The 24,355-nt window shown below is 37.2% G+C and overlaps 1 protein-coding gene across 5 annotated transcripts in view; it reads left to right on the top strand.

Annotated features, from left to right (window-relative positions):
* The window catches only part of UBE3A (ubiquitin protein ligase E3A), a 57,516-nt gene that overhangs the window by 27,238 nt on the left and 5,923 nt on the right, over positions 1 to 24,355 (top strand). For all 5 annotated transcript variants that reach the window (XM_054188189.1, XM_054188194.1, XM_054188190.1 and 2 more), the window contains 6 exons: positions 3,773 to 4,083; positions 8,490 to 9,745; positions 17,361 to 17,505; positions 21,209 to 21,414; positions 23,565 to 23,729; positions 24,115 to 24,270. In XM_054188189.1, coding sequence (XP_054044164.1) covers positions 3,773 to 4,083; positions 8,490 to 9,745; positions 17,361 to 17,505; positions 21,209 to 21,414; positions 23,565 to 23,729; positions 24,115 to 24,270 — 2,239 coding nt within the window. The remainder of the gene's footprint in view (positions 1 to 3,772; positions 4,084 to 8,489; positions 9,746 to 17,360; positions 17,506 to 21,208; positions 21,415 to 23,564; positions 23,730 to 24,114; positions 24,271 to 24,355) is intronic.

The raw sequence follows: 24,355 nt of genomic DNA, 5'->3' as shown, positions 1-24,355 counted from the left end.
CAAATATTTTATTTTTTTTAAACAGAAAAAAATATGCTTGTGAAATTATTGCCCTTTGGGGAAGGAAGATGATGCCTATTTTAGGTGCCTCTCCCCCTCACTGAAGCAGTGCGTCTTGCTTGAGGAGGTTATACAAGGCCCCCTGTGTGGGAAGTTGCCCTTAAGGCTTAAGGATATGCCTGTGAAAGGTTTACAACTGCAGCCACACCAGTGCAGTTTCCTGCCCGGACGTGCAACAACAACGTGACTCTTTGCAAACACACATGCAAGTCAGTCACTGCAGCCTTAGCTGCACTAGGTGTCTGCGTGCTGATGTACTGTAAACTAATCATTGAGTTTATAAGGGACCAGTTAATCTTTACTAGATCCCTGTGTAGGAACTGGAAAGGAGCTGCAGGTCTTCACTGTGTAGCCTGAGCTAAGAATAGAGAGGGGGGGGTTGTGTTACCTCGCTTGAAGAACCAGTTTTAGTTTTCTACATACTAAATGAGCTGAGGAATGTACAAAGGGATCAAGTTTTCAGCTCTGGGGAACGGAGAAGGTATGCTACTTTTTTTTTTTTCTGAATAACACAGAAACGTGGGCTGTTGGCACTAGACAGTGACAATAATCCCTCAAGTACCCCAATGGGAATGTGGTATGGAATATTTTACTGTTGTGCAAAATCACACATTGGCTTACTTGGACCTGCATTCTCTGTAAGTGCTTTCATGTATGGACCTCAGTAAGGGTAGCTCTTGGGGAAGGCTCGGTAAATTCTCTTCTACTTTCTTAAGTCTGTATCCTCACTTTAAGTCTCCAGGTTTTTTTTTTTTTTACTTACTTCAGTAAGTTATCTGAGGCCATGTCAGAAGTCTGCAGAATAGCTGTTAGGGAGAGGTGGGGGGGGAATTCTAGTACTGTTGTATTCTTGTACATTGTATTGTATTGTTGTATATTGTATTGTCAGACCTTCTGTCTCTAATAGAATTTCCCAGAACTTGAGTCAGTGAGTCTGCAGCCATGAGTCAAAATGAAAATGTTTGTACAAAGAGCATTATTGTAGGCATGACACAGTTTGAGAAGTAATTGCTAGCTAAAAATTGGAAGCAACAACTGGAGTCCCTTGGAAGTTAACTGTTAGAGACAAGTCTAAGCTGAGCTTTGTCTCCTGGTGTCTCAGGTATGACCTGATTAAAGTTGAGTGTTTAATATGATAAAACATGTTATTAATATATGGTGTTTATATGTTGAAATAACTTTAATCAAAGTAGATGTTACCTAAGCTAGAAAGGTGTGCGTTCCTCTTTAAGACTAACAATTTCTCCAGTTTGAAAACTAAGTTCCCTCTTTTTAGGGAATTGGTCAGCTTTTCACAATATACTTAATCTGAGTAACAGCTCCAGCTGCTTTAGGTAAATAAACACATGGACCCCTAATAGATACACACTTAAAACAGCTGTGAGAAATAATCCATACAACCCTAATATATCCATATATAACCATAGGTGTATCACATAGGTCAGAAACCACCAAAATTACAGCAAAAAAAATTGTCATCTACATGTAGACTGCAATGGAGAAATAAGATGGAAGGAGAATGCAACGAGGAAGGATGAAGTTGAAATGACAATGTGTATATGAAATAACCACCTCTTTGTATGCACTGTGGAAAACGTGGTCAGTGAGAGAGGGCAGATATAATTAAAGGAACAGGAAGCTTCAACTTGAGTTGGACAGAGCTTTCATGAAGGCATCAACATAATGCGTAGGAGAGACTGCAAGAGGAGTAAATAAGGAGTGTGTTGGTGAGACAGGTGGCCGTAGCTCAGGTGTAAAAATTCAGTATTAACAAAGAAAGGCCTTCATGTGATATACTTATCTGGTTGCAGATGACAATATTTCACAATCTAAATCTGAAGGTCTGGAATGACTGGAAGTCAAGAATAATAAAAGCATGAAATCTTGGCATTCAGAAACAGAAGTCTGAAATTATGTAGTGGTCTAAACTGTATTTAAAAACTGTTGGTTTTTTAAAGCCTCTATATTGAAAGATAAGATCAAAAAAACCTTATATTTTTATACGTACATGGGGAGAGACAGGTTTTCCTAAGTCCACATATAAAAATTGGAGAAACTAGAACTCTCTGCTTGGATCAGAATACAGCTATTCCCTGTTTATGCAGTAGCGGTTTTGATTATATTGCTGGGGCTGTTTGTTTGTTTTGGGGTTTTTTTTAAATGGTCTTCCACATCTATCTTGAGGTGCCGAGGAAACCTTTCTCTCCAATTTTTTTTTTTATTTTATTTTTTGTCTTGGAACCCACTAAGACATTTGGAAGGTCAGCTAGACATTGAGGTAACGGTTTTCTTTGTCAGAAATGTGGTGTTCTCTAGGATCGTGAGATCTTGAAGAGCAAAAGGGAAGGAGCAAAGGTGTTATTGCTGAATAATATACACTTCAATAGTTACTTCCAGAACTTGAGGGTATTTTCCCTTCTGAAGCAGCTGCATTGAAACTCTGGTACTTAACCAACCAGTATTAAAAGCTAGGTGCAGCAAGTGCTGAGTAGTACCAGTGGGTCTAGCACTTCAATTCTCAAATAATTGTTGTATGCAGAATCTGTGTGTGTATCAACATCTGAAAAGGCAACTTTAGGTAAATATCACAATTTCTGATGAAAAACTTGCTTCCCATGTTCTAATCTTTCTAGTACTGTATCACTAAAGTTAGGTAAAAAGCCTGCATGTTACACCTAATCATAATGTTTGAAATGTTTCATATTTTTCATTAATAGCTTGTTTTCTTAAACAAAGTGCAGGTTTGGGGATTTCCTTCCAAAACGTGGTGAAATATGGTGCTCTTGGTGCTGCATGCAGCTGCTTCTGTCCCAGTTACCTGCAGATTTCTGGCGATTTCTTTATCATTTGCATGTTTCTGTAAAAGTCTGTGACCTTATTAATTTGCCAGTTAAATTTTCTTCTGTGTGTATATATATAGTGCTGAACATATTGACTTACATAGCAATACAGTTGTAATTCTTCAAAATACATACTTGCCATGTATAATTGCAGGAGAAAGGGGAGGATTTGGCAAATACTTTTTTTAGAGAACCATATACCTTATTAAGCTGAGGAGAGATATGCTCAGCCCTGAGCTCATCTTTTTAATCATGGTTTTGTCATCAGTTTAATTAAGCAAGGGATGTTTTTCCTATAGATTTAAATAGACTAAATATCAGATAATTTAGTCATCTGGAATCTTGTTTAAAAAATGGTTTATCTTTTTAAAGCATTTATATCCTATTGCTGTAGTCTTGATAGTATTATTAAATAGATGCTTGGATCGTTTGTATTTCATGCCTTTTCCCTCTGTCAGTGGCAACCATACCTCAGTACTGTACATTAGACTCGATCACCTGTATGAGATCCAGTTCTGTTTCACTTGCAGCCTTGCTTTGCATCTGAATTGCTCTCTTTTTTTCAGTGACAATTGAGATTGTTCATAACTGAACAAGATTGTGTCCACTGTAACCCTAGAGTGTAAAGCTGAAAACTGCGTAAACAGGATATATCTCTCACTTACATAGGACCCACAAATTAAATGGTGTGTTAACTATATTTGTCAAGATGAGAATCCTGCATTTGAAAAATCTCCTGATGTGTCCTCTCTGATACAGAAATCTTGTGTTTCAGTGCCTGACTAATCTCTGCCTTGCTGATGCTTTTGAATGAGCTTTGTATGTGAAAGCTCTACTAATCCATGTACTTACTGTTTGAATGTTTGCTACAGGAAGCGAGCAGCTGCAAAGCATCTAATAGAGCGCTACTACCACCAGTTAACTGAGGGCTGTGGAAATGAAGCCTGCACGAATGAATTTTGTGCTTCCTGTCCAACTTTTCTCCGTATGGATAACAATGCAGCAGCCATTAAGGCCCTCGAGCTTTATAAGATTAATGCAAAACTCTGTGATCCTCATCCCTCCAAGAAAGGAACGAGCTCAGCTTACCTAGAAAACAATTCCAAAGGTGCCCATAACAATTCCTGCACTGACAGAAAAATGAACAAGAAGGAAATGCAAGGCCCAAGAGATGATTTTAAAGGTAAGATTTTATTTTAGAATTTTCCTAAAATAGAACACGTTTAATATGCATAAGTATAAGCCTACAGAATTCACTGTGGTGGTATTCTGCTGACTGTGGTAGTGTTCTGCTGACTTCTTAAGTAAAATACAATACTGGGAAATCAAATATGTTACTATGGATTCTGAAAAATGGCTGGATTAATGCTGAACGACGATTCCAAATCATTGGATTTTTTTAATCCAGTGGATCTTTACCACATCTCCGTTAAAATCCGTGTGCATTTGTTGCTTTCTGAGATTACTGGTTTTGCAAATATTGGAGGGTTTTTTTAAGTGCTGTTGTATGACTGTGTTAGTTTCACTGTTTCATAACTCTTCTGTAGTTAATGAGTTATAGAAGTTATACTTTAACTAATTCCAGTTTCTGTGTTAAGAAACTTAACAGAGGAACAAAAAATGATACAGTGGATGATAGGCAATAGATCTACCAAGCTAGAAAAAGTTTAAGCAAAGTGATTTCTACGTCAGTGTACGAAAATGAAATACTTTTCTGTATGACTTTTCTGACTTCTGTTTAGCTTTTCAAACTCACTAGAATAGTAAATACGTAGTACAAGAATAACTTTGTCATCAAAGCCTGTGCCGCGAACAGAAATCGCAAGCTAAATGAAATTAAAGCCATTAACCCTTTGAGCAGACCTTTTTTAAGTATCGTTGCAGTATGTAGTATAAACACAGAAGCTCAGGTTCACTCATTTTAGCTGAAGAAGGTGAAACTGTTTACAGCAGAGAATTAAAAAGGCCTACAGAATCAGCAATAAAACATAGCACTGTGTTATAAGTGACCTAAGATGCTCCAGTCGATATCTGAATCAGTTTGTTCTTTATCTGGTGCAAGGATAAATCTGTCCCCAAATTATTTATGATCAGAGTAAACAAACGGTAGGGAGGGGAAAGGGGAGCCAGTGTAGTGTTAAATGGACAAGAGGCACATTAAGTCTGTTTTGTGATTTGTCTCTTAGTTTTGTGTATTTTTAATGAACGTGTGCATGTACAGGATTTTCTTCCCTCTCCCCAAGAGAGATATCTAAGAGTCTCCTCAACCTATCTCCAGAGACAGTCTGTTCTCTAAAGCTATGACTCAGACTTCATCTGTTGCAGCATCACAAGTATTGACCTGTCTTGTAGTTGGATGGACAGAGAGCGTGAATGCATTCTTAAAGCTCATCTGAGACTCTTAGTTACCTTTGGAAATGGACGATGTCGAAGGAGACTAGCACTCTGAAATTTTTAGATCGATCTGCAGCAACAGTTACTGGGAAGACTGCAGTTAAGAAAGCCAAGGAAAAGGATGTGCATCTTGCTTTTATGCTTGACATAGGATTGTAAATTCTAAATAAGTTGAAAGAAATGCCCTTCAGAAAGAACTACTTAAATTTCTTTTCTGTAGTGCTGTACCCTAAGACTATTTACCTTTGGGGGGAAAAATGTATCTGGAGGCCGTTGTCAGCATCTCAGTGATATCTTAGATGGCAGTCCAAAAAGAGGAAGGAAATAGAGAAATTGCAAATATATAACAAGCATAGCTTACAAATGTAGTTATATAGAGAGAGAGCCATTTCAAAATCAGTGTTGTAATTACCTGGGAAACTATTTTCAACTCTGATCACCAAAATGTTAAATTGGGAACAGAGAAGGTCAGTGGACAGGCAGTGAGCACAGAGTCATAACAAAGCTTCCGTAAGAGATAATGAAAAGATAATTAATAACTTTTCTCATTAGGGTGTGTGTTGTTGGCAATATATGGATTACATACAGTCTTTTTCGTAGTCAAGGATCGCTGCTAAAGCTTTACTTCATGTACAGATTTGTCATGGAGCATTACTGAGAACAAGGTCTGCGAGGAGATCATTTACTTGGCTGGGTCACTTAGTTGCAATTGAAAGGCCGAGAGGACAAGGCATGTAAAAGCTCACATATTCAGACACAAGTCAGCTAAAATTGACTTGACTTAGATGAAAGCTTCACTTAGGTTTGTTTTTCTGCAGCTTTTCTCGCTGCTGTAATGTAAAAATGGGGCAGAACCTTATGGCAGCTCAGTAGAGGATGGTCACAGGATATGACTTAAAACTGTTAGGAATCTGCTAATGCTAATACTAAATATTTTAACTAGAAATAGCACATGGTTAGTTCCTTAAATACTTAAAACTTTAAAAGAATGACTGGGGAATTCCTATTGTAAGTATGGAAATTGAAATGTGTTGTATTGTTAAATTGTCAGCTTTTGCTGATAACTTGTATGCTATGAATAACCTCTGTTATCCAGCATCAGTGAACTTGAGGAGCTATGGCATGGAACAGCATCTGTATCAGCAGTTAAATTTCTTTCAGGCAAGTTTATTTCTTGACCGTGCACTGCAGCAGATGAAATTAGGACATGTTGCACTAAGCTTGAATCCTTTCGAAATATTTTCAATGATGTTGGTTTTCTTAACAGGACAGATTTTAGTTTTGAAGCTTTTTCGCTATCTTTAGATTGTGAAAGTCAATCTCAGTAGCATGACACAAGCTTAATATTTCCTGTGTTGTAGGTGCTCTAAGAATGGCCTGGGGCTCTGCAAAAATCAATAGGTTGTCTGTCTTTGCATTATTTAGTTTGTATTTTTAATTTAATGACTACTTGGAATGAATGTTAGTGTAAGCAATCACATTTCAAAATACGTTAACATGTAACTGTATTTATTAAAATGATACACTTTTTGCAGAGGTAGTTGTTCTAGCACGGTTGGTGAATACAGTGTCGTGTGTTTTTTAGATCTCTAGAGATGCTATTAAACACATTCAGTTTTATTTCTAAATTATGTGTCACTTTAGAAGAATCTGCTTAAACTAGAACATCTTTTCAGGGTCTGGTCATGTGGTAATCCTACTCCAAATCATCACCTGATGTGAAAGCACTGTGGGTTCTGTTCGAGAAGTAGCATATAAAGATATAAATAATGTTTTCTCCTTCTCTTTTCTAATGAGAAAGGAAGATTTTAAGTAACAAATGGACCACTGTTGTGGTTTAACCCAGCAGGCAGTGAAACATCACACAGCCGTTTGCTCACTTCCCCCCTCCCTTCAGTGGGATGGGGGAGAGAATCAGGGGAAAAAAAAGTCAAATCCATGGGTTGAGATAAAAACAGCTTAATAGGACTGTGAAGGAAGAGAAAATAATAACAATAATCATGATAAAAGAATATACAAAACAGGTGATGCACAATGCAGGTTGCTCACCACCTGCTGACCAATGCCCAGCCCATTGCTGGATCACTGATTCCTGCCCCCTGGCCAACCCCATTTATATACTGAGCATGACAAATATGTTATGAATATTCCTTTGGCCAGCTTGTCCTGTCTCTCTCAGCTTCTATGGGATGCTGAAAAAGTCCTTGACTTAAGATAAGCATTACTTAGCAAGAACTAAAACAATAAGTGTTATCAACATTATTCTTATACTACATCCCAAACACAGCAGCTACTAGTAAGAAAAGTAACTCTATCCTAGTTGAAACCAGGACAACCACAAAATTACGTGTTTCATTTCAGGGGTTTGGAGGGGAGGGGGAATTGACAGGTACTTGGAACCCATACAAATGATGTTTTTTAACCAGCTTGTTCCTCGGAATAGCAAGTTGATGAGTATACTGAAGTTGTTTATCTCCGTGAGGCCTAATGTCCTTAATGTACAAACCCACATGCCCACCTGGGTGTGTAATTTAGAAGGCAGCATAAATTTCTGAGCCTGTATTGTGTTTTTTTTCAGATGATTTTCAGGCATCAGTTTAATATAAAAACAGTTGCAGAAAACATTAAGCAGAAATAAGAAATTTTATATTCCAGTTAATATACAACAAAAAAAATCATTGAATCTTTTCTTTGAGATCTGTTTTAAGGGGGAAAAAGTGTGTGAAGTCCATAAGTATGTGCTATGTTTGAAAAAAGTGGAGTTTGTCTGGAGTTTGACTTGTGCATTAACTGTGCAGATTTACCAGAAGACCTTATTATCAGACAGTCTGATTAGTGAAGTTATTTAAAGTTTAAACATCATACTGATTGATTTAGTTGCTCTTGTTTAGATGATGCAATACTGTTAAGCACTACCCAATGTAGTTAATTGGCTGCAAAACCGTTTTGCCATTGAGCGTGTTCAGTGATCAACATCCATGAATAAAATGTTTTACAAAATCATAGTGAATGAAGTCATGATTTATCATGTTAATGAAATTATAAAGTATCCGTCTTGAATTTATCCAGCACTGACTGTTTCTTCCAAAGTGTTAATGATGTGATAATATACAGATTTCTTGAGTAGAAAAATATAAAAATATTTTATCTTTTTAGTTTTTATCTTAATAAAATTAATATTTTATCTTTTTATAGATGTGACTTTTCTAACAGAAGACAAGATATATGAAATTCTTGAATTATGTCGAGAGAAAGAGGATTATTCCCCTTTAATCCGGGTGATTGGGAGAGTATTTTCTAGTGCTGAAGCATTGGTGCAGAGTTTCCGAAAAGCCAAGCAGCACACCAAGGAGGAGCTCAAGTCTCTTCAAGGAAAGGATGAAGATAAAGATGAAGATGAGAAGGAAAAAGCTGCCTGTTCGGCTGCTGCTATGGAAGAAGATTCAGGCGCATCATCGTCTTCGTCATCCAGAATAGGTGATAACCCACAGGGAGATAATAACCTCCAAAAACTAGGCCCAGATGAAGTGTCTGTAGATATTGAAGCAGTCAGACGGGTCTATGATAGATTACTTTCTAATGAAAAAATAGAAACTGCCTTTTTAAATGCACTTGTGTACTTGTCACCTAATGTGGAATGTGACTTGACTTATCATAATGTGTACTCTCGGGATCCTAACTATCTGAATTTGTTTATTATCGTTATGGAGAATGGCAATCTTCATAGCCCAGAGTATCTGGAAATGGCTCTACCGTTGTTTTGCAAAGCAATGAGCAAACTGCCCCTTGCAGCTCAAGCAAAACTGGTCAGATTGTGGTCTAAGTATAGAGCAGACCAAATTCGGAGAATGATGGAAACATTTCAGCAGCTTATTACTTACAAAGTCATAAGCAATGAGTTCAATAGTCGTAACCTAGTGAATGATGATGATGCTGTTGTTGCTGCTTCAAAGTGCTTGAAAATGGTTTACTATGCAAATGTAGTAGGAGGGGATGTGGATACAGATCATAACGAAGAAGAAGACGAAGAACCCATCCCAGAATCAAGTGAACTAACTCTTCAAGAGCTGTTGGGTGAGGAAAGAAGAAATAAAAAGGGTCCTCGAGTGGACCCACTGGAAACTGAACTTGGTGTTAAAACTATAGATTGCAGAAAACCACTTATCCCTTTTGAAGAATTTATTAATGAACCACTGAATGATGTTCTAGAAATGGACAAAGACTACACTTTCTTCAAAGTAGAAACAGAAAATAAATTCTCTTTTATGACCTGTCCCTTCATATTGAATGCTGTTACCAAGAACCTGGGATTGTATTATGACAATAGAATCCGGATGTACAGTGAAAGACGCATAACTGTACTCTACAGCTTAGTTCAAGGACAGCAGCTCAACCCCTATTTGCGACTTAAAGTGCGACGTGATCACATCATAGATGATGCGCTCGTCCGGGTAAGTCATGCAGCAACATGGAACTTAGGTTTGTTGGTTCTGACTAGTGCAAACCTGGTGGGCTTTGACTAACTGAAAAGGACTGCGTGCGAGTGCAGTGTTTCATGTACTAGAGTTCTTCTAGAAGAAACTCAAATAGCCTTACTGTATTAATTTTGAATTCTGAGCTAGCTGCTGAAGATTTGTATGTTCCACAGAATCACTTCTACTCATAACAGTTGCAGACTTAGCTGTTTTAAAGTGTCAAATAGTTCTTATTCCCCATTAGCAGATTCTGCACTGTTATAGCTCTTAAAGGTGAGAGTGACCAACTTCTGTTTCTGTACTTTGTCCCCTGGACTGTCTTGGATCATCTTCTGATAGTAGGCGTTTTCAGATGGAAGTTAGAATTAAAGCTTTTATTTTGTCCACTTTTCTTGTGGACTTCTGAACTTCTGCATACAAAGTGTGTGGAGTGACTGCATGATAAGTAGAACTTCCCGCTTCTCTAAGCGTTGTTGCAATTTGGTGTAAATACTTACATGGCTGAGAAAGGAGAAGTAAGACCTGAGAACAGTGAGAGCAGCCTGTTTCTGAATATGTTGGCTTCTTACAGTAAAACTTAAAGCCATTTGTTCACACACTTTTGGAAGATGGGAATTATACAAGGTACAAACTATAAAGAATATTTCACAGTAAAGTTTTTTCATAGATATGTCCTTTAATTTTAGGACTCTTCCTTTATTTTTTCCCTAAAGCTGTTATTTTTCAGAAGCTCGTTTTTCTGTGTTCTGTTATTAAAACACAGCAAGGCTTGCAAAATTTTAAATTTAACTATGGCTTTACAGCCAGACGGGTATTTGTGGAGACTCTGGGGAAAGTACCTCTGAGTTTCCAGATGGGTTAGCTGCTTCATGGGAATTGCTGATATAATGACTTAGCAGGCAAAACCTTTGTCTCCAGTACCAATAGGACAAACAAAATTGCAATGCAGAAATTACTTCTGTCTGTAAACCCAATTTTGTTAGGCAAATGAGGAATATACTGTTCTAAGATTAAATCCTGTTGTCTACCAGTTTTCTAATTTAAGAATTCCCTATGTAATTTTACTACCTATCAGACTTATGGCTGTATCCAGTTATGTTTTGTCACACTGATGTAATAGAGTTTATTTCCTTGATTCTGTTCAGCTTTGGGATACATAAATATTGAAAAAAGGGGAGGGATAGTACTGTCTCTTTAGGAGAAGATGGGCTGAAAGAGGATAAGAGCTAGTTTTGGGAAGATGTTTGTTTTAACATCAGTTCCAGAAGAGGACCAGCAGACCTTTCCCCTCATGCTGATGAGGGGAAGGAAAATCTGCAAATATGAGAAAAGGCATTCTTCTACGTATTTCTTGTTGTGGAAGGAAGTCGAAATCCTTGAGGATTAAAAAAAAAAAAAAAAGGTTTAATGTTGCTTAGAAAGCTCATAGGCGACATCAAGTAGGTGCAGCTGCTGTATCGCAACGGGGCCACAGCAGTCATCACTCTGCACACTCTTGCTCTGCTGGAAATCTAGGTAATCTAAATCAGATAAAGCTCAAACATACTAATTTAAATTGTGATGCACTTGCAGCAGCCCTTGCACCACCTAGCAGTCTACAAGTACGTGCCTGGGCAGTTGCCATGGATCCTCTTATGGCTGTTAATTTAAGCTGTCAGAACATGCTAAATTATGGTGATCCGACTCTGTCAAAGCTCCAAGGAGAGTAAGAATTTTAAACTGTTTATTCTGGGACAGAAAATAAAGGAAAAAGATACAATTATTCTAAATCAAGTAGTCTGAGCTGAACTGTAGCATTAGTCAACGAGACCAAGTGGGGCCCAGGCATTTCTCAAAAGCGGAAAACAGATTATATTCAGTAAAATGGAGATGAATGAAGGCTTGCCATCCTAGCAGGGGAATGGGAGCTGTATGTGCCACTTCAAACAGGTACAACAAGGTAGCTGTTGTGAAATGGTGTAGACTTAGAGAAAATTGTGTTGATAAATATAAGTAGTGTCTACAGAGGTCACCTTTTAACTGTTGATGTGATTTAATTGATAATATGAAGTATGAGTGCTCAAGGAAGAGATTTTAAATATTCCTGAGGAAATGTTAGGAGTTAAGAAAGCAGCAAATGAAACAATGCAATGTCTCTGTTTACTATGGTATGCCTATGCCTCTCTTTTTGATTTGTTTCTTCTCACTTTAATATCAAAAAGGATACAATAAATACATCTGGAGAGTTCAGATTCTCTTCAGAGAGGCTGTAAAGTCCTCTTAATGTTAAAAGTTACAATAGAGGAGACATAAAAGATGGCATGGAGAACCTGAATGGGAAATACTGTTTTTCTCAGCTGGTAGCATCCAGTCATGTTATCAGGAAGCAGGCTTAACATAAGCAAAAGGACATATTTTTTTTCCACACAATGTACCTTAAAATTATGGATGTTGTTGCCCAGAACTTGTAGCTCTTCGTGAAAGAAAGATCCATCAAAAGGTTATGGGCATCACAGGCATTTTGATGTGACCCACACACAAACCTCAGGAAGTCCTAATGCTTGAAGTGACTTGCTCTGTCTCTGATTGAAGTGAGAGTTGGAACTGCAGGTCAAAGACGGGCACCATGTGCTTCTGTAGCAACACGGACAGCATCAAGCCTAAGTGAAAGCTATGTTGTATGAGTTGTCATCAGAGACGGTTGTAGTTTTGGGTGCAGTATTGAACTTTGGAAGTGTCTCACCTGAAAATTGTCAGAAAGATCTTGCCGAGATAATAGTCTTCAGTAGTAGAAGCATAATTCTTAGATGTGTTCAGTGACAAAATGTTTCCAAACACACTTAAATTACAACTAAGTAATTATGATTACTGATACTTTTGCATTGCGTTTTTCACTTCTGGGGTTTGAAAACGTATAGACTTGTTTGAATTGTAAGTAATTACATACTCATGTCACTAGACCTGTGTCTCTACAGAACAACCACTGCAGAATTTTGATTATATATAACTGTGATAATTTCATGATAAAAGCATTTTCAGAAATAGTGATTAAAATGAGGTTGAGATCGTTTTATTCATATTCTCTTCATTCATGCTGGATACTACAATCAAGTATATCGGTCAGCTTTCATAATTTCTTCATGCAAGTGGACTAAGCATGGGTCTTTCTTTGCTAATTAGTCGAGCTAATTAAGCTACCACCAAGCTGTTTTTCTCTTACCAATACTTAATATTTAAACTTTTAGAATTCAGTATGTGCATCTTCTCCCTTTTTGGACTTTATTAAAACAAATATGAGCACTGGTAAGTGATTTTTTTTATTATTATTATTATTACTACTATAGGATTTTTTTATTTTATCGAGAATTTGAAGCAGTACCTTTTAAATACCTTTGAACCAATAGCTTGTTTAAAATTGCTTGTTAAGAGAATCATAGTTCATTTTGGAGCAAGTACTTCTAAGCAAAAAATTTATTTACAGAGTCATTGTTCGATTTCTTTGCATGTATGAAACTTGCATCAGAAACTTATTTTTCATTTTTTTTATTGAAATGGACTTATGAAACATGCTTTCTTTGTATTATATACTTATTTGTATGTATCTTAGTCTGAAAAGTCACGGAGGGAGTGGGGTGTTGGAAATGGTAAGGTGCTAATCCCCACTTTTATTAAGGAGCCCTTACATTTGGGAGTTGGTAGCTCAGTTTACAGTTTTTGAAAACAGTTAACATGCTTTTTTGTGTTTAACAGATTTCTTTTAAGAGGTTAGCTGGACTCCTGCTGAGTCATGTTGCACGGATATGTGGTAGTAATGAAAGGAAGTTTATCCTTAAATTACCTCTTCTGCCTTTTCATCCCCCAACAGCTATTTCTTTCATCCCCTTCATCTGAGTTTACTCTCCTCCCCTGCTCCCCAGATTGTATGTGGATTTATTCTCAGGTAGCAGTAATTTAAAGGGTGTGGGTTACGACACGTGAGTTTGACAAATGAAAATGTGGTGGACTGCTTCAGCAGAGTCGAGTCTGGCTGATACTTGCTCACAGATTAGAAACTCACTTTGACAAATTTCACATTGAATGTAGGTGGCTGCCAGGCTCTGCTAAAATACTTTGAGCTAAAACTTTTATGTGACAACTGAAGCCAGTAGGCAGATTCTCTCATACTACATTAGCAACAAAATACTTCAGGAGCTTTGAGGTTCAATGTTTGTGTGTTGAGTTGAAAAATCCTGGCGCTAGTGTGCCTTGTTTGCATGCAGAATATGTCTGACTGGTGGTGTATGCATGAACCATAAAGTACAGCTTGAGAGGATGCGTCTTAGTCACTTTAAGTATTACTTCACATGCTGTTTTGCAGAAAATGTAGTGACCGACTATGTCATGCTGTGTCACCAGTACTTTCAAACTTGTATTAGTTGTGCTTTTGTCAGTTTTGCCTTATAGCACGAAAAGTATTCCTGCCACTGCCTTAAAGAGAACTTTTGTTCTATTGGTAGAACTTGAGGGGTCTTTTTGATCGGTTTTAACTGAATAGAAATTAGATCAGTTGCTATCAATTTTAAGAAGGTGAACAAACTCTGCTGTTTTTAAATGTTGTCGTATTTCTCTCATTCAATGGAAGAATCCTTTCTTTCAGGAAAGAGCGATGTTGTTCTGTAAGCAAAGTAAATCATACAGTCTCTTATGCTGTGGCACAATATCACGTTTCAGCCAACAAAATACAGATATTCTTTATAATGCCATCTCAGCTTTCAGCTTTCCAATTCATAGATACTCAATTTTTGGTGCTGCTTCTTCAGAGATGCTACATACGTGCTTTCTGGAAAGTCCCTGGAAAATGGAACAATGACTTCATCTGCTTGGCCAGTCAAACCATCGTGACAGAGACCATATTAGCTTTTAAAATTTTGGGGAATTCACACATAACGCTGGTCTATCCAGCAGCATCTCTGTTGACGTGAGACAGCTCTGATTATTTAAAAAAAAAAAAAAAAAAAACAAAACCAAACAGCTTTAAACTGAAGTTCATACTTCCTTGCTATAGAAACACTGCTGCAGTTCTGCTAAAATTCAGTGCCGCTCCACTATCGTAGCTACTGCTGCGTTTTCCACTGAATTCCAGTTTTCTTGTGAAGCATCAGTGTTTAGAGACACAAATGTTCAAAGGAGCAGCTAAATCCGCAACCTTCAGTTGAGCAGCTTAGCAACATTGTCCTGGTTATAGATAGAATCTACTTCAAGGAACGTTAGGCTTTGACTCAAAATACTGGCTTCTTGGTAATCCTCTATCTGACTCCCTCACAGAAATCAGCACAGCGTTACAATCTGCTCAGCTGGTGTTGCTCAGCTAAAAGTGTTTTGTTTCCTCTTTTTTTAATAATGCTTTTCTTTTATGTCACTCATTGTGGTGTAGTTCTCAGTACAAAAATAATTTTGAAATAGTGGCTTTTTTAATTGTTTTATTATATATAAATATGAGCACTCTCCATAGCTTAAGTTTATTTCTATAACATAAGCATTTACACTACGACAAAGGATTGCTGTCACAAAAGAAATGCAGAGGCATTACTTGCTTTCTCAGAATTCATCAAAATACGTAAAACTTGGAAAATAGTAAATTGCTGGTGGTAAATAGTACAAAGTCATGACTGGGGAGAAAATAACCAAAGCATTATTAGTGCCAGTTGTAAGTGGAAGGGGTTCAAATAGGAGAATTTCTCGAATGTATAACTGTAGTTACGGGCTTAAAAATGCTACTTCTCTGTTTTTAAAAAGTCTCAGCTATATCTGGAACATGGCTTAAGCTCCATTGTCCTCCTATTCAGGAACAAAATTTTTTTACACATCTGTAAGATGCATAATTTTAAGATTTACATGAAAGGCAAGATGCAAAACTACACTGTTATGGGAAACATGATGAGAATAACAATGGAGGGAACTACAGCATGTTTTTGCTGCAGAAGTATTGTTGATAAAATACAGTGAATTTCAAAGATCAAGTGTTATTTGGTCTCCTTATCAGCAAAAATAGTTCATTGCAAATGATAGGCAGTAGAATACCGAACGCTTTAGTACATAACTAAGTTTTCCAGATAATCTCGTAATTTAATATATATCTGTATCAGCTAATCTGACTTGCTCTTGTTATTGAGGTCTTCATGGTTTACCACCTTTTTTTTTTTTAATAAACTGAGCTTTTTATGCTACGGAGTTAAACTCTCTCTCTTCCTGATACTAGTTTTCAATACCAGTTAGTGCAATTCTTTCTCCACATGCTCCTTTTGCATAAGGAGCTTCAAAGTCTTCAAATGTGTTATGCTAACCTCCTTAGCTCTGTCACCCATCTGCCCCTGCTGTGCCATTTCCAACGTGGCTGGCTGACTTGGCAGTTACCAGGAGAAAATGTATGTCGCTGGTGGTGTCATTTTATGAGTTGATGGTGTCATTATTGCTGCCTTTATCCTTTCCGTTCTATTCCTGTTTTCCTTTATGCTTCTGCAGTAAAATTCTGGGATGTAAAGGATGTGTTGGCATGTGTGTTTGGATAAGGTAGGGTAGTGAAATACAAAGAAATGGTTTGGCACATTAAGGACACCTGCTGGTAAGTACAGTTTGCGCTAGCCTGGGTTAGAGGCAAATCTCACCAATAATATGGTCTTTGTAGAGGAATGTACAGATCCATCTGTGCCTCACTTTACTGCTGTTGAGTTTTCTTTGGCACATAGGTATGTTTAATGTAATCATGCTGCACAGGTTTAACCAATATGCTTACGCTTTTAAGCAACGTATTTATTATCAGCTACAAAATATTCTTGCATAACTTTTAATTTATTGAAATGATACATTTGTGTTGGAAGAAAGTGAAAGATCTGTAATGGCCTCTTGTATAGACATGAAACCCTTTCCTATGAAATATCAGACCTTCTATTTGACCTTAACTGAATGTTCACTTTCTTGGAAGCAATGCGGTAGATCTGTTTAAAGGCACTGAAGTAATAGAGCAAGAGATTTCTGAGACTTCTTCGATAGGGTCAGGAAGGGGATCGATTTGATTGTAATATTAGTGTCTTTTTATTTCTGGGGTGTTTTTTTCCTCCAACTCTTTGTTTGTGAGATGCAGCTGCTAGTCAAAATCTTGTCTTCTGTCTTCCACTGCAAATTATCACATGAAGGTTCTGAAAACATATCTGTGTAATCCCTTCACAAAACCGTTCGTTGTCAAACATGTAGATCAGATTGCAGTCTCTTTTCGTTGTCAGATGAATGTAATTATCTCAGTAATACATCTTGTTTTCATACTGTTCTCTGTGAATTTTGTGCAACACAACACTAACTTATTTTAAATAAGTGCTTCAAAGAATAGAAATGGAGAAAGCTAACAGACTTAATTGGCTAAAAGATCAGATCTGTGGTAAGTTTCTTGCTGTGTTAATCCCCAACTTCTAATACGTGCTTAGACTGATTTAGCATTACTGTTAGTTTCTGATATTTTACTGTTACTTGCTTTCTTCGAAGGTTTGGAGGGTAGTTTTGATTTCATTATTTGATACTCAACTGACTCTTCTGCTTAACAGATTTACTAATGAAATACTTCTATCTGTTCACTCAATAGCTAGAGATGATTGCCATGGAAAATCCTGCAGACTTGAAGAAGCAATTGTATGTTGAATTTGAAGGAGAGCAAGGGGTAGATGAAGGAGGTGTTTCCAAAGAATTTTTTCAACTGGTTGTGGAAGAAATCTTCAATCCAGATATTGGTATGTATTCTAATAATTTACTAATTTATCATATTTTTCCCATGAAAGGCTGGACCAGACAATCTTTCAAGGTCCCTTCCAACCTGGGCTGTTCTGTGTTGATGCAGTGCCTTTCTACATCTGCTGCTGCTTCTCTCTGAAGCTGTCCAGGTTTCTTGGTGATCATGAGAGTATTTGATCCATTGAGGCTCACTATGTTATCAGTCATCCTCCTATTTGTGTATAGTTAGTGAAAGCTATCATTGCTTGTTTAGATATAAATCAGTAGCATAGGGTTTCTTTGCAGGGTTCCTTTGTTCTCTTGCCTTTCTCCTCGCTTTGCTTTGTGATTAGCTTCTAGAATTAGTAATCACACCAAAGAGGAAAAGCTTCTGCAATAAAACCAGAGTAGGACTATGGTGAGTTTTTGAGTTATTTCCTCCCCTTCCTCCAGCTTAAAAAACCACGATAGTCTCAGTTCATCTAATGATTTCATCTAAAAGGGATATAGATCCAAAGTGTGGGAGTAGTGTCAAAGTTGATTGTAGTTAGTTAAGAACCAGGAGTAATTTGATACATCACAGAGACAAAGTTTTATATTTGTGTTTTAACAGTCACATTTACATCTTAGTGGTTTTTTCCCTTGCTCCCTGCACCAGTCTTACATACTTCCATCTTTACGCGTTCAAGGACCTGCTGCTTTTAATATGCAGCTCATCTACGGCTCTGAAAAGGTTAAAATGTTTTAAAATGTTACAGATACTTTGTGTTAGAATAGAACTGAGACCTACAAGGTTCCTGTACTAATTTCATAATTCGTGAAATATGATGTCACATTGTAGTTCCTGTAATGGCTTCCATTAAAGAAGCTCAACAGCTTATGGCCATTAGTTAATTTGGGTTCATAGAACCTTTTTAAAAAAGGAAGCTGCTGTTCTTGGGTTTGTAGCTTAGAAAATTGTTGAAGGAACAAAGGAATTCATTTTGAACGGGTTAAAGAGGAAGTCTTCAAATTCTGCAACAGAATCTGAACCTTGTCAGTTGCCCTTCACCATACACAAGCCAGTTCTTGTAACAAGTGATACAGATCCATAGGCAAGTCTTACTCACTCTGAAAACTGCTATGAACTTGCAGGGATTTGGAATCTGAATTAGCAAAGTTACTTGGAATAAATTAGAGTATGGCAAAATAATGAAGTCTTAGGACTTGGACAAAGTTGTATTTCCAATGCAAAATACATTCTTAACCTGAGTTTATTTAAACAGAAGTTGTGTGGGGTGTCTACATTGAAATACTCCTATTTAGTAATTGAAGTCTGATTCAGCTAAAATCCAGCCTGTGTATATACACTTCCTGCGTGTAAAGATGGGTAATAGATTAGATGTGCATATTTTAAATTTTACTTCTGTATTCAAAAATACAAAAAAGTATGTACACTTCTTATATTCATATCAAGTTTGTGGGGGAAAAAAGGGGCATTTATTGGATTTTGGCAGAATATGTAGCTTTCATTCACAGTTGTCTTTTCTTTTGCATCTATTTATATGCGCTGCAGTATAACAGTTCACACACCATATATACCAAGTGTGACTTTGTTGATTTGCAAACACTTCCTTTACCAGAGAACGTTAAGGAAATCCCTTAAATGGAATTTAAAATGTTTGTCCTCTGATAGGTATGTGTGGAGTGATGTTTACTGCTGTAATAGTTTCTTTGCCATTACATTTCAAGTATTTTCATATTAAACTACCTTAAAGTTTTACTCAAAAGAGGCAATAACTCAAACTATTAGATTTATGACCAACAGTCACCATGGTAAAAGAGAAGAAGGAATAATTTCATATAATATTCCTAGCAACACTATACAATCGTTTTTCCCTTATTGCAGCTTCCAGTTTCTTTTAGTGTTTTATTATGATTTTAATGTACTATAGGTCAGTGAATAAACTTTGGTCAGTGAATAAAATACTGTGTTTCACATTAAGGTGTTTCCAGATATGGATCTAGGTAAAGTGTTAGTCCTTCATTACTAACATTTGCTGGAGTTGTTTGTTTTGACTATTTTAACCCTTCTGTCACCTTCCAGAAAGTACAAGTCATTGGTTTTACTGTGCCAGTAATCCAGAAGTTACTTCAGTCAATTCAGAAAATGGAATGCAGGCTTCTATTTAATGTTTCTTCTATATATGCTTCTATATGTGTTGCTCATCCATTTCTGATTTCCAGTTGGCTTACCTGATGTGTCATCTGTTATTTGTGTTCTCCCCTAATAGCTGCCCCTGTCCTAGTACCTTACTAAGATAAATAATCTTCAATTCTGGGGAATAGCCAGTGTCTCTGAATGAGTTTGCCGTTCATTTCCTTACATTGAGTGAGAATTCAGGCTTTATCTCTTGGCTGAAGGTGGCATCCTATTTTCAGTGTTGGGAGTAATTTTGTGGGTCTGTTTGTGTGGCGCTGTAATCAAGTTGTACATCTCCGTAGGCTGCAAATAAGCATTTCTCTTAAGAGTTGACAGGTAAATCCTTGTGGCAAATGTAATTCGTGTTCTTGACCACGTGCATCTAACTTCTGGTGTGTTAGGAGGAAGGAGCTTGGGCACTTTCACTTAGGTTCTGCCTGGAAATTGTGATACTTAACCGTGCAAGCAACAGGTCACTGGGACTATATTTGTCCAGGGTGGACTGACTCTCTCTCTCTCTCTTTCTCTCCCCTTATGTGTTTGGGTTTTGCACTTATCTTGCTTTGGTATCTAGTCAGGTGAGCAATGGGTTTTACTGTGGGGACTCATATAAATAGTTTATAGCCTGTACACAAACTCCGGTTTCACGAACAAGAGCTAATCTAGTGCCTTGCTACAGGTAAGGGGCTCTCTGCCCTTCTCTTGTCTGTACAGTCCTACGCGCTCCCTCCAGCTCCTGGCATGTGCCAGTTCAGCTGTTTTTTGAAGCTTTCTGTGAAGGTACTCAGCCTTTGAACTTGGCAGGAAATTGGTCACTTGAAATAGTGAGCTGAATGAGATGAAGGAGTAGGAGAACAAAGCAAAACCTCCCCCTTTCAACAGTGAAGAGCTGTTAAAATTGCAACTCCTTCTGTGAAACAACAGTCCCGTGTTACATTTTCCGCTCAAGTTAGGATGTACGTGGTAGCTGCAGCAACAGCGGACCTTGTCAAGTACCTTTAAACGAACAGAAAAAAATATGTTAGGTATCTAACTCTTAAGTTTATACATGATGGTTAATCCCTGCTCCGTCATTGTAGCTTCCAGTTCAGAAATAGGGCTGCATCTGATGTAACTTTGAAGAAAGGCTATCACTTTAATTGGAGTTCTTCAGGATTATTTCGTCCACCTGGTTTTTGGTTTGTGTTCTTTTCTTGCACTGTTGTGTTTATCAAAGTTACCATCTGTGTTGACAATGTGCTGCTGCTTCCTCAGTAATGGAAGGGGCATGAAAGGTTGTGTATGTACAGCTTCAGTGGGCATTGCAGGACGTCATATCGCAAGTCTCCTGCATGCTTTTAGTGGTAACGTGAGTAACAATATTTTGAGCTGCTCCAGTTACTCTAAGGTAAGTAGCTTCTCTTTTTGCTGTTAAATTCAATGTACGTTAAGCTAAACATGTTTTAGAGGCATTCTAATGCAAATGGGTTTATAATGGTGTGTTTTACTTGTAATTTTTATTGAAATGTAACCATAATTGTTCAACATCATTTTTTTTACAGGGATGTTCACATATGATGAATCTACAAAACTGTTTTGGTTTAATCCGTCCTCTTTTGAAACTGAGGGTCAGTTTACACTGATTGGCATAGTACTGGGTCTGGCTATTTACAATAACTGTATACTGGATGTACATTTTCCCATGGTTGTCTACAGGAAGCTAATGGGCAAAAAAGGAACTTTCCGTGATCTGGCAGACTCTCATCCTGTAAGTTCATTATGTTCTTTGAGTTTATTAATGCATTTTCCATGCAATACCTTAATCTACATTTAAATTAAACACAAGATCACTGTCAGAAGCGGAAGTGAAACAACAGTGACTTGTGTGAAGAGTCTGTATTTGTTAAAATAAATTCATAAGCAAGAAAACCTGTTACTACATCTGGTTTGGAGGAGGCAGAATTGTCAAGTCAACAAATAGGGCTGGGTATTTATAAAGCTTTGTTCTGTTTTTTTACATACTGCCTAAATTGCTTAATATCACTAAGCACTATTAAGCATAAACTGTTATTATCTTCCCAAAGCGACTTCTAAAATTAGGCTGTTTATATCTGTTTGTAGAAGTTGATTTTTACAAAAAATGTGACAGTAACAGTAGACATGGAAAAGTGTGGTCCTTGTATTGGTTTTTCTCTAAACCAAAAGACAGATAAGGCAGTTCATGAATATCCCTACAGTCTGGGAGCAGTGGTCAGTGTCCATCTTCCCCCACCCCTCCCCAGCCCCTTCTCCCATACACAAATGCTTGAGTAGCTAGAGCATAGAAGGATGCATGCAGGGTGTCTTGGCCCTGCTCCATCTTCAATCAAAGATCACCGGTAGCTTTTCCTCATGCTAGCTGGTGTGAGTTATTAGTATGCTTCATTTCATTTCAAATGGTAGCACGTTTCCCTTTTCACAAGCAGTTACGCAGAATCTTCAGCTAATCAAAAACTATGAGTAAAACGATAGTGTTTAAAAAAAAAAAAAACTTGCCTTTTTTTTTTTTTGTTTAATTGGAAAATGAGGCATGTGTAATCAAAAAATAGGTTATCCAGTCTGCTTTGGGTGGCTGTGTGTAACAGCATGCCAACTTTGACCAGTTTGTCTGTAAAATGGTGTTGAGAAATACACAATGCTTTCAGTTTCCTGTAACTTTTATTACACAAAGCTTTTTATGACAGAAAAAGTGCATTTATTTTTCTGGAACAAGGCAGTCAGAGCAGTTTCTAATTTTTCTCCCCTACTCTTACGTTTCTCCTCTGAAACCTACACTGACTTACTTTAAAATAATCCCTTTTAAACTCTTTATATTCTAATATGACTTAAACACTTACTTCAGAGCTTCTGAAACCAAAAATGAAGCTTGGAGTAGTCGAGCCTTCCATTGCTAATGCCGTAGGGCATGGAGGACAAGGTGTTCACTAGCCCTCACCACCAACAGTTCGAAGTCCAGTAATTTCCAATGCAAGATATTTTTTTAAAGGTGCTGTGGAAGAATCAAAAGGATACAGGTGATGATAGGATGAGGTTTACATGTAAACTTTCAGTAATTAAAACATTGAGGGTAACTTTATTACTTCACTATAAAAATACGTTGTTGCTTTTACCTTCACTTTGAATTTTTGAGTCCTACACCTCTGTCTCAGCCAAAGAATTGTTCCTTTTCCATATAGCGTTTGGTTTCCCAGAGAATCTTGGGCTTTTCTTAAGGCATGGCAGGGAGGAAGGCTGGTTGCTCCTTTGAATAGAGCAAATTTACAGATAATTGCAGGTTTCACTTGGCAAATTCTAACCTAACTTGTGATTATTATTTTTTTTGTGCATTTTCTTACTTTAATGACTGCCCCATCTGTGTTGTTTCAAGATTACTTCCCAGTTTGTTCAGATTTTAAATCAAGATTTAGGAGATAAAAGCGTGCTGCCTTAATTTTATCTGATTATAAAATACAGCATTTTCTTTGATTTATTTTTTTTTAACACCTATGTGTTCATCTTACTAGTGTAACATGTTCTGGATGCCAAAAGCAAATACAGTTTCAAAAGAGTTAAAAGAGGAAGGAGGTAATCAGTGGCTCTTAAGCTACAGGTCAGACCGTGTCATTTAGGAAGATTCCTGGGTACTGGTAGACTCTTCTAAGGGAGTTATCACTTATTGCCGTGTTTCTTTTTTGTCTTTCCTTAATATCTGCTATTGGTTGTTTTTACAAACACTGATCTTAATATACCTTTATTTGGACTGTCAGGGGAGATCTTAGGTGACTTGTGTCATAGAATGTAACAACCCTTTTTGAGGCAGATGATTTCATGTCTTCTGGTGTTACTCGGTGAAATCTGTGAAACTTATTTATGACACACACATATTTCTTATTCTGTTAGGTTCTTTACCAGAGTTTGAGAGACTTACTAGAGTATGAAGGAAGTGTGGAAGATGATATGATGATAACGTTTCAAATATCTCATACGGATCTCTTTGGCAATCCAATGATGCATGATTTAAAGGAAAACGGTGATAAAATTCCTATTACGAATGAAAATAGAAAGGTACGCTCATGATTTCTTTTAACGTAATCTGTAATTTTCAGATATTCCGTGCAGAATTATGTAGGACACTATAAAGGTTTGGTCTCACTTATATTTAAGTTTAAAAGCCTTTTGAAATTGCCATAGCAATGTAGTGGTAAGCAGAAAAGGCTTCTCTTTTAAAGAAAGCATTGATACACGCGTACACTGCTTCTGGATGTCGTGTTTGACCTGTTGGAGAAATGTTTGAGACTTGCTCTTTATTATTGCTGAGTAGAAACTGAGCCCAGATAATCTATGTAGAATTATAGAATTAGATGTATTTTGGGGTCTTATATCTTTGGGAGATACTTCAAGTGGCATGTGTGGAAGTACTAAGGGTTTTTTTGGGATTGTTTCCTTACAGGAATTTGTCAATCTGTATGCTGACTATATACTCAATAAATCAGTAGAAAAGCAGTTCAAGGCCTTTCGGAGAGGATTCCACATGGTGACCAATGAATCTCCTTTGAAATATTTATTTAGACCAGAGGAAATTGAATTACTTATTTGTGGAAGTAGGGTAAGAATCCTGAATTTACACCAGAAAAAGTGGAGCTCTTTTGATCCTAAGTATGTAATTAGTGGTCATTGTTAAAAATGTCATC

This window comes from Rissa tridactyla, chromosome 1 (assembly GCF_028500815.1).
Source record: "Rissa tridactyla isolate bRisTri1 chromosome 1, bRisTri1.patW.cur.20221130, whole genome shotgun sequence".
NCBI classification, from domain to species: domain Eukaryota; kingdom Metazoa; phylum Chordata; class Aves; order Charadriiformes; family Laridae; genus Rissa; species Rissa tridactyla.
The sequence above is the reverse complement of the archived record's forward strand: the minus strand, read 5'-3'. Positions and strand labels throughout refer to the sequence as shown.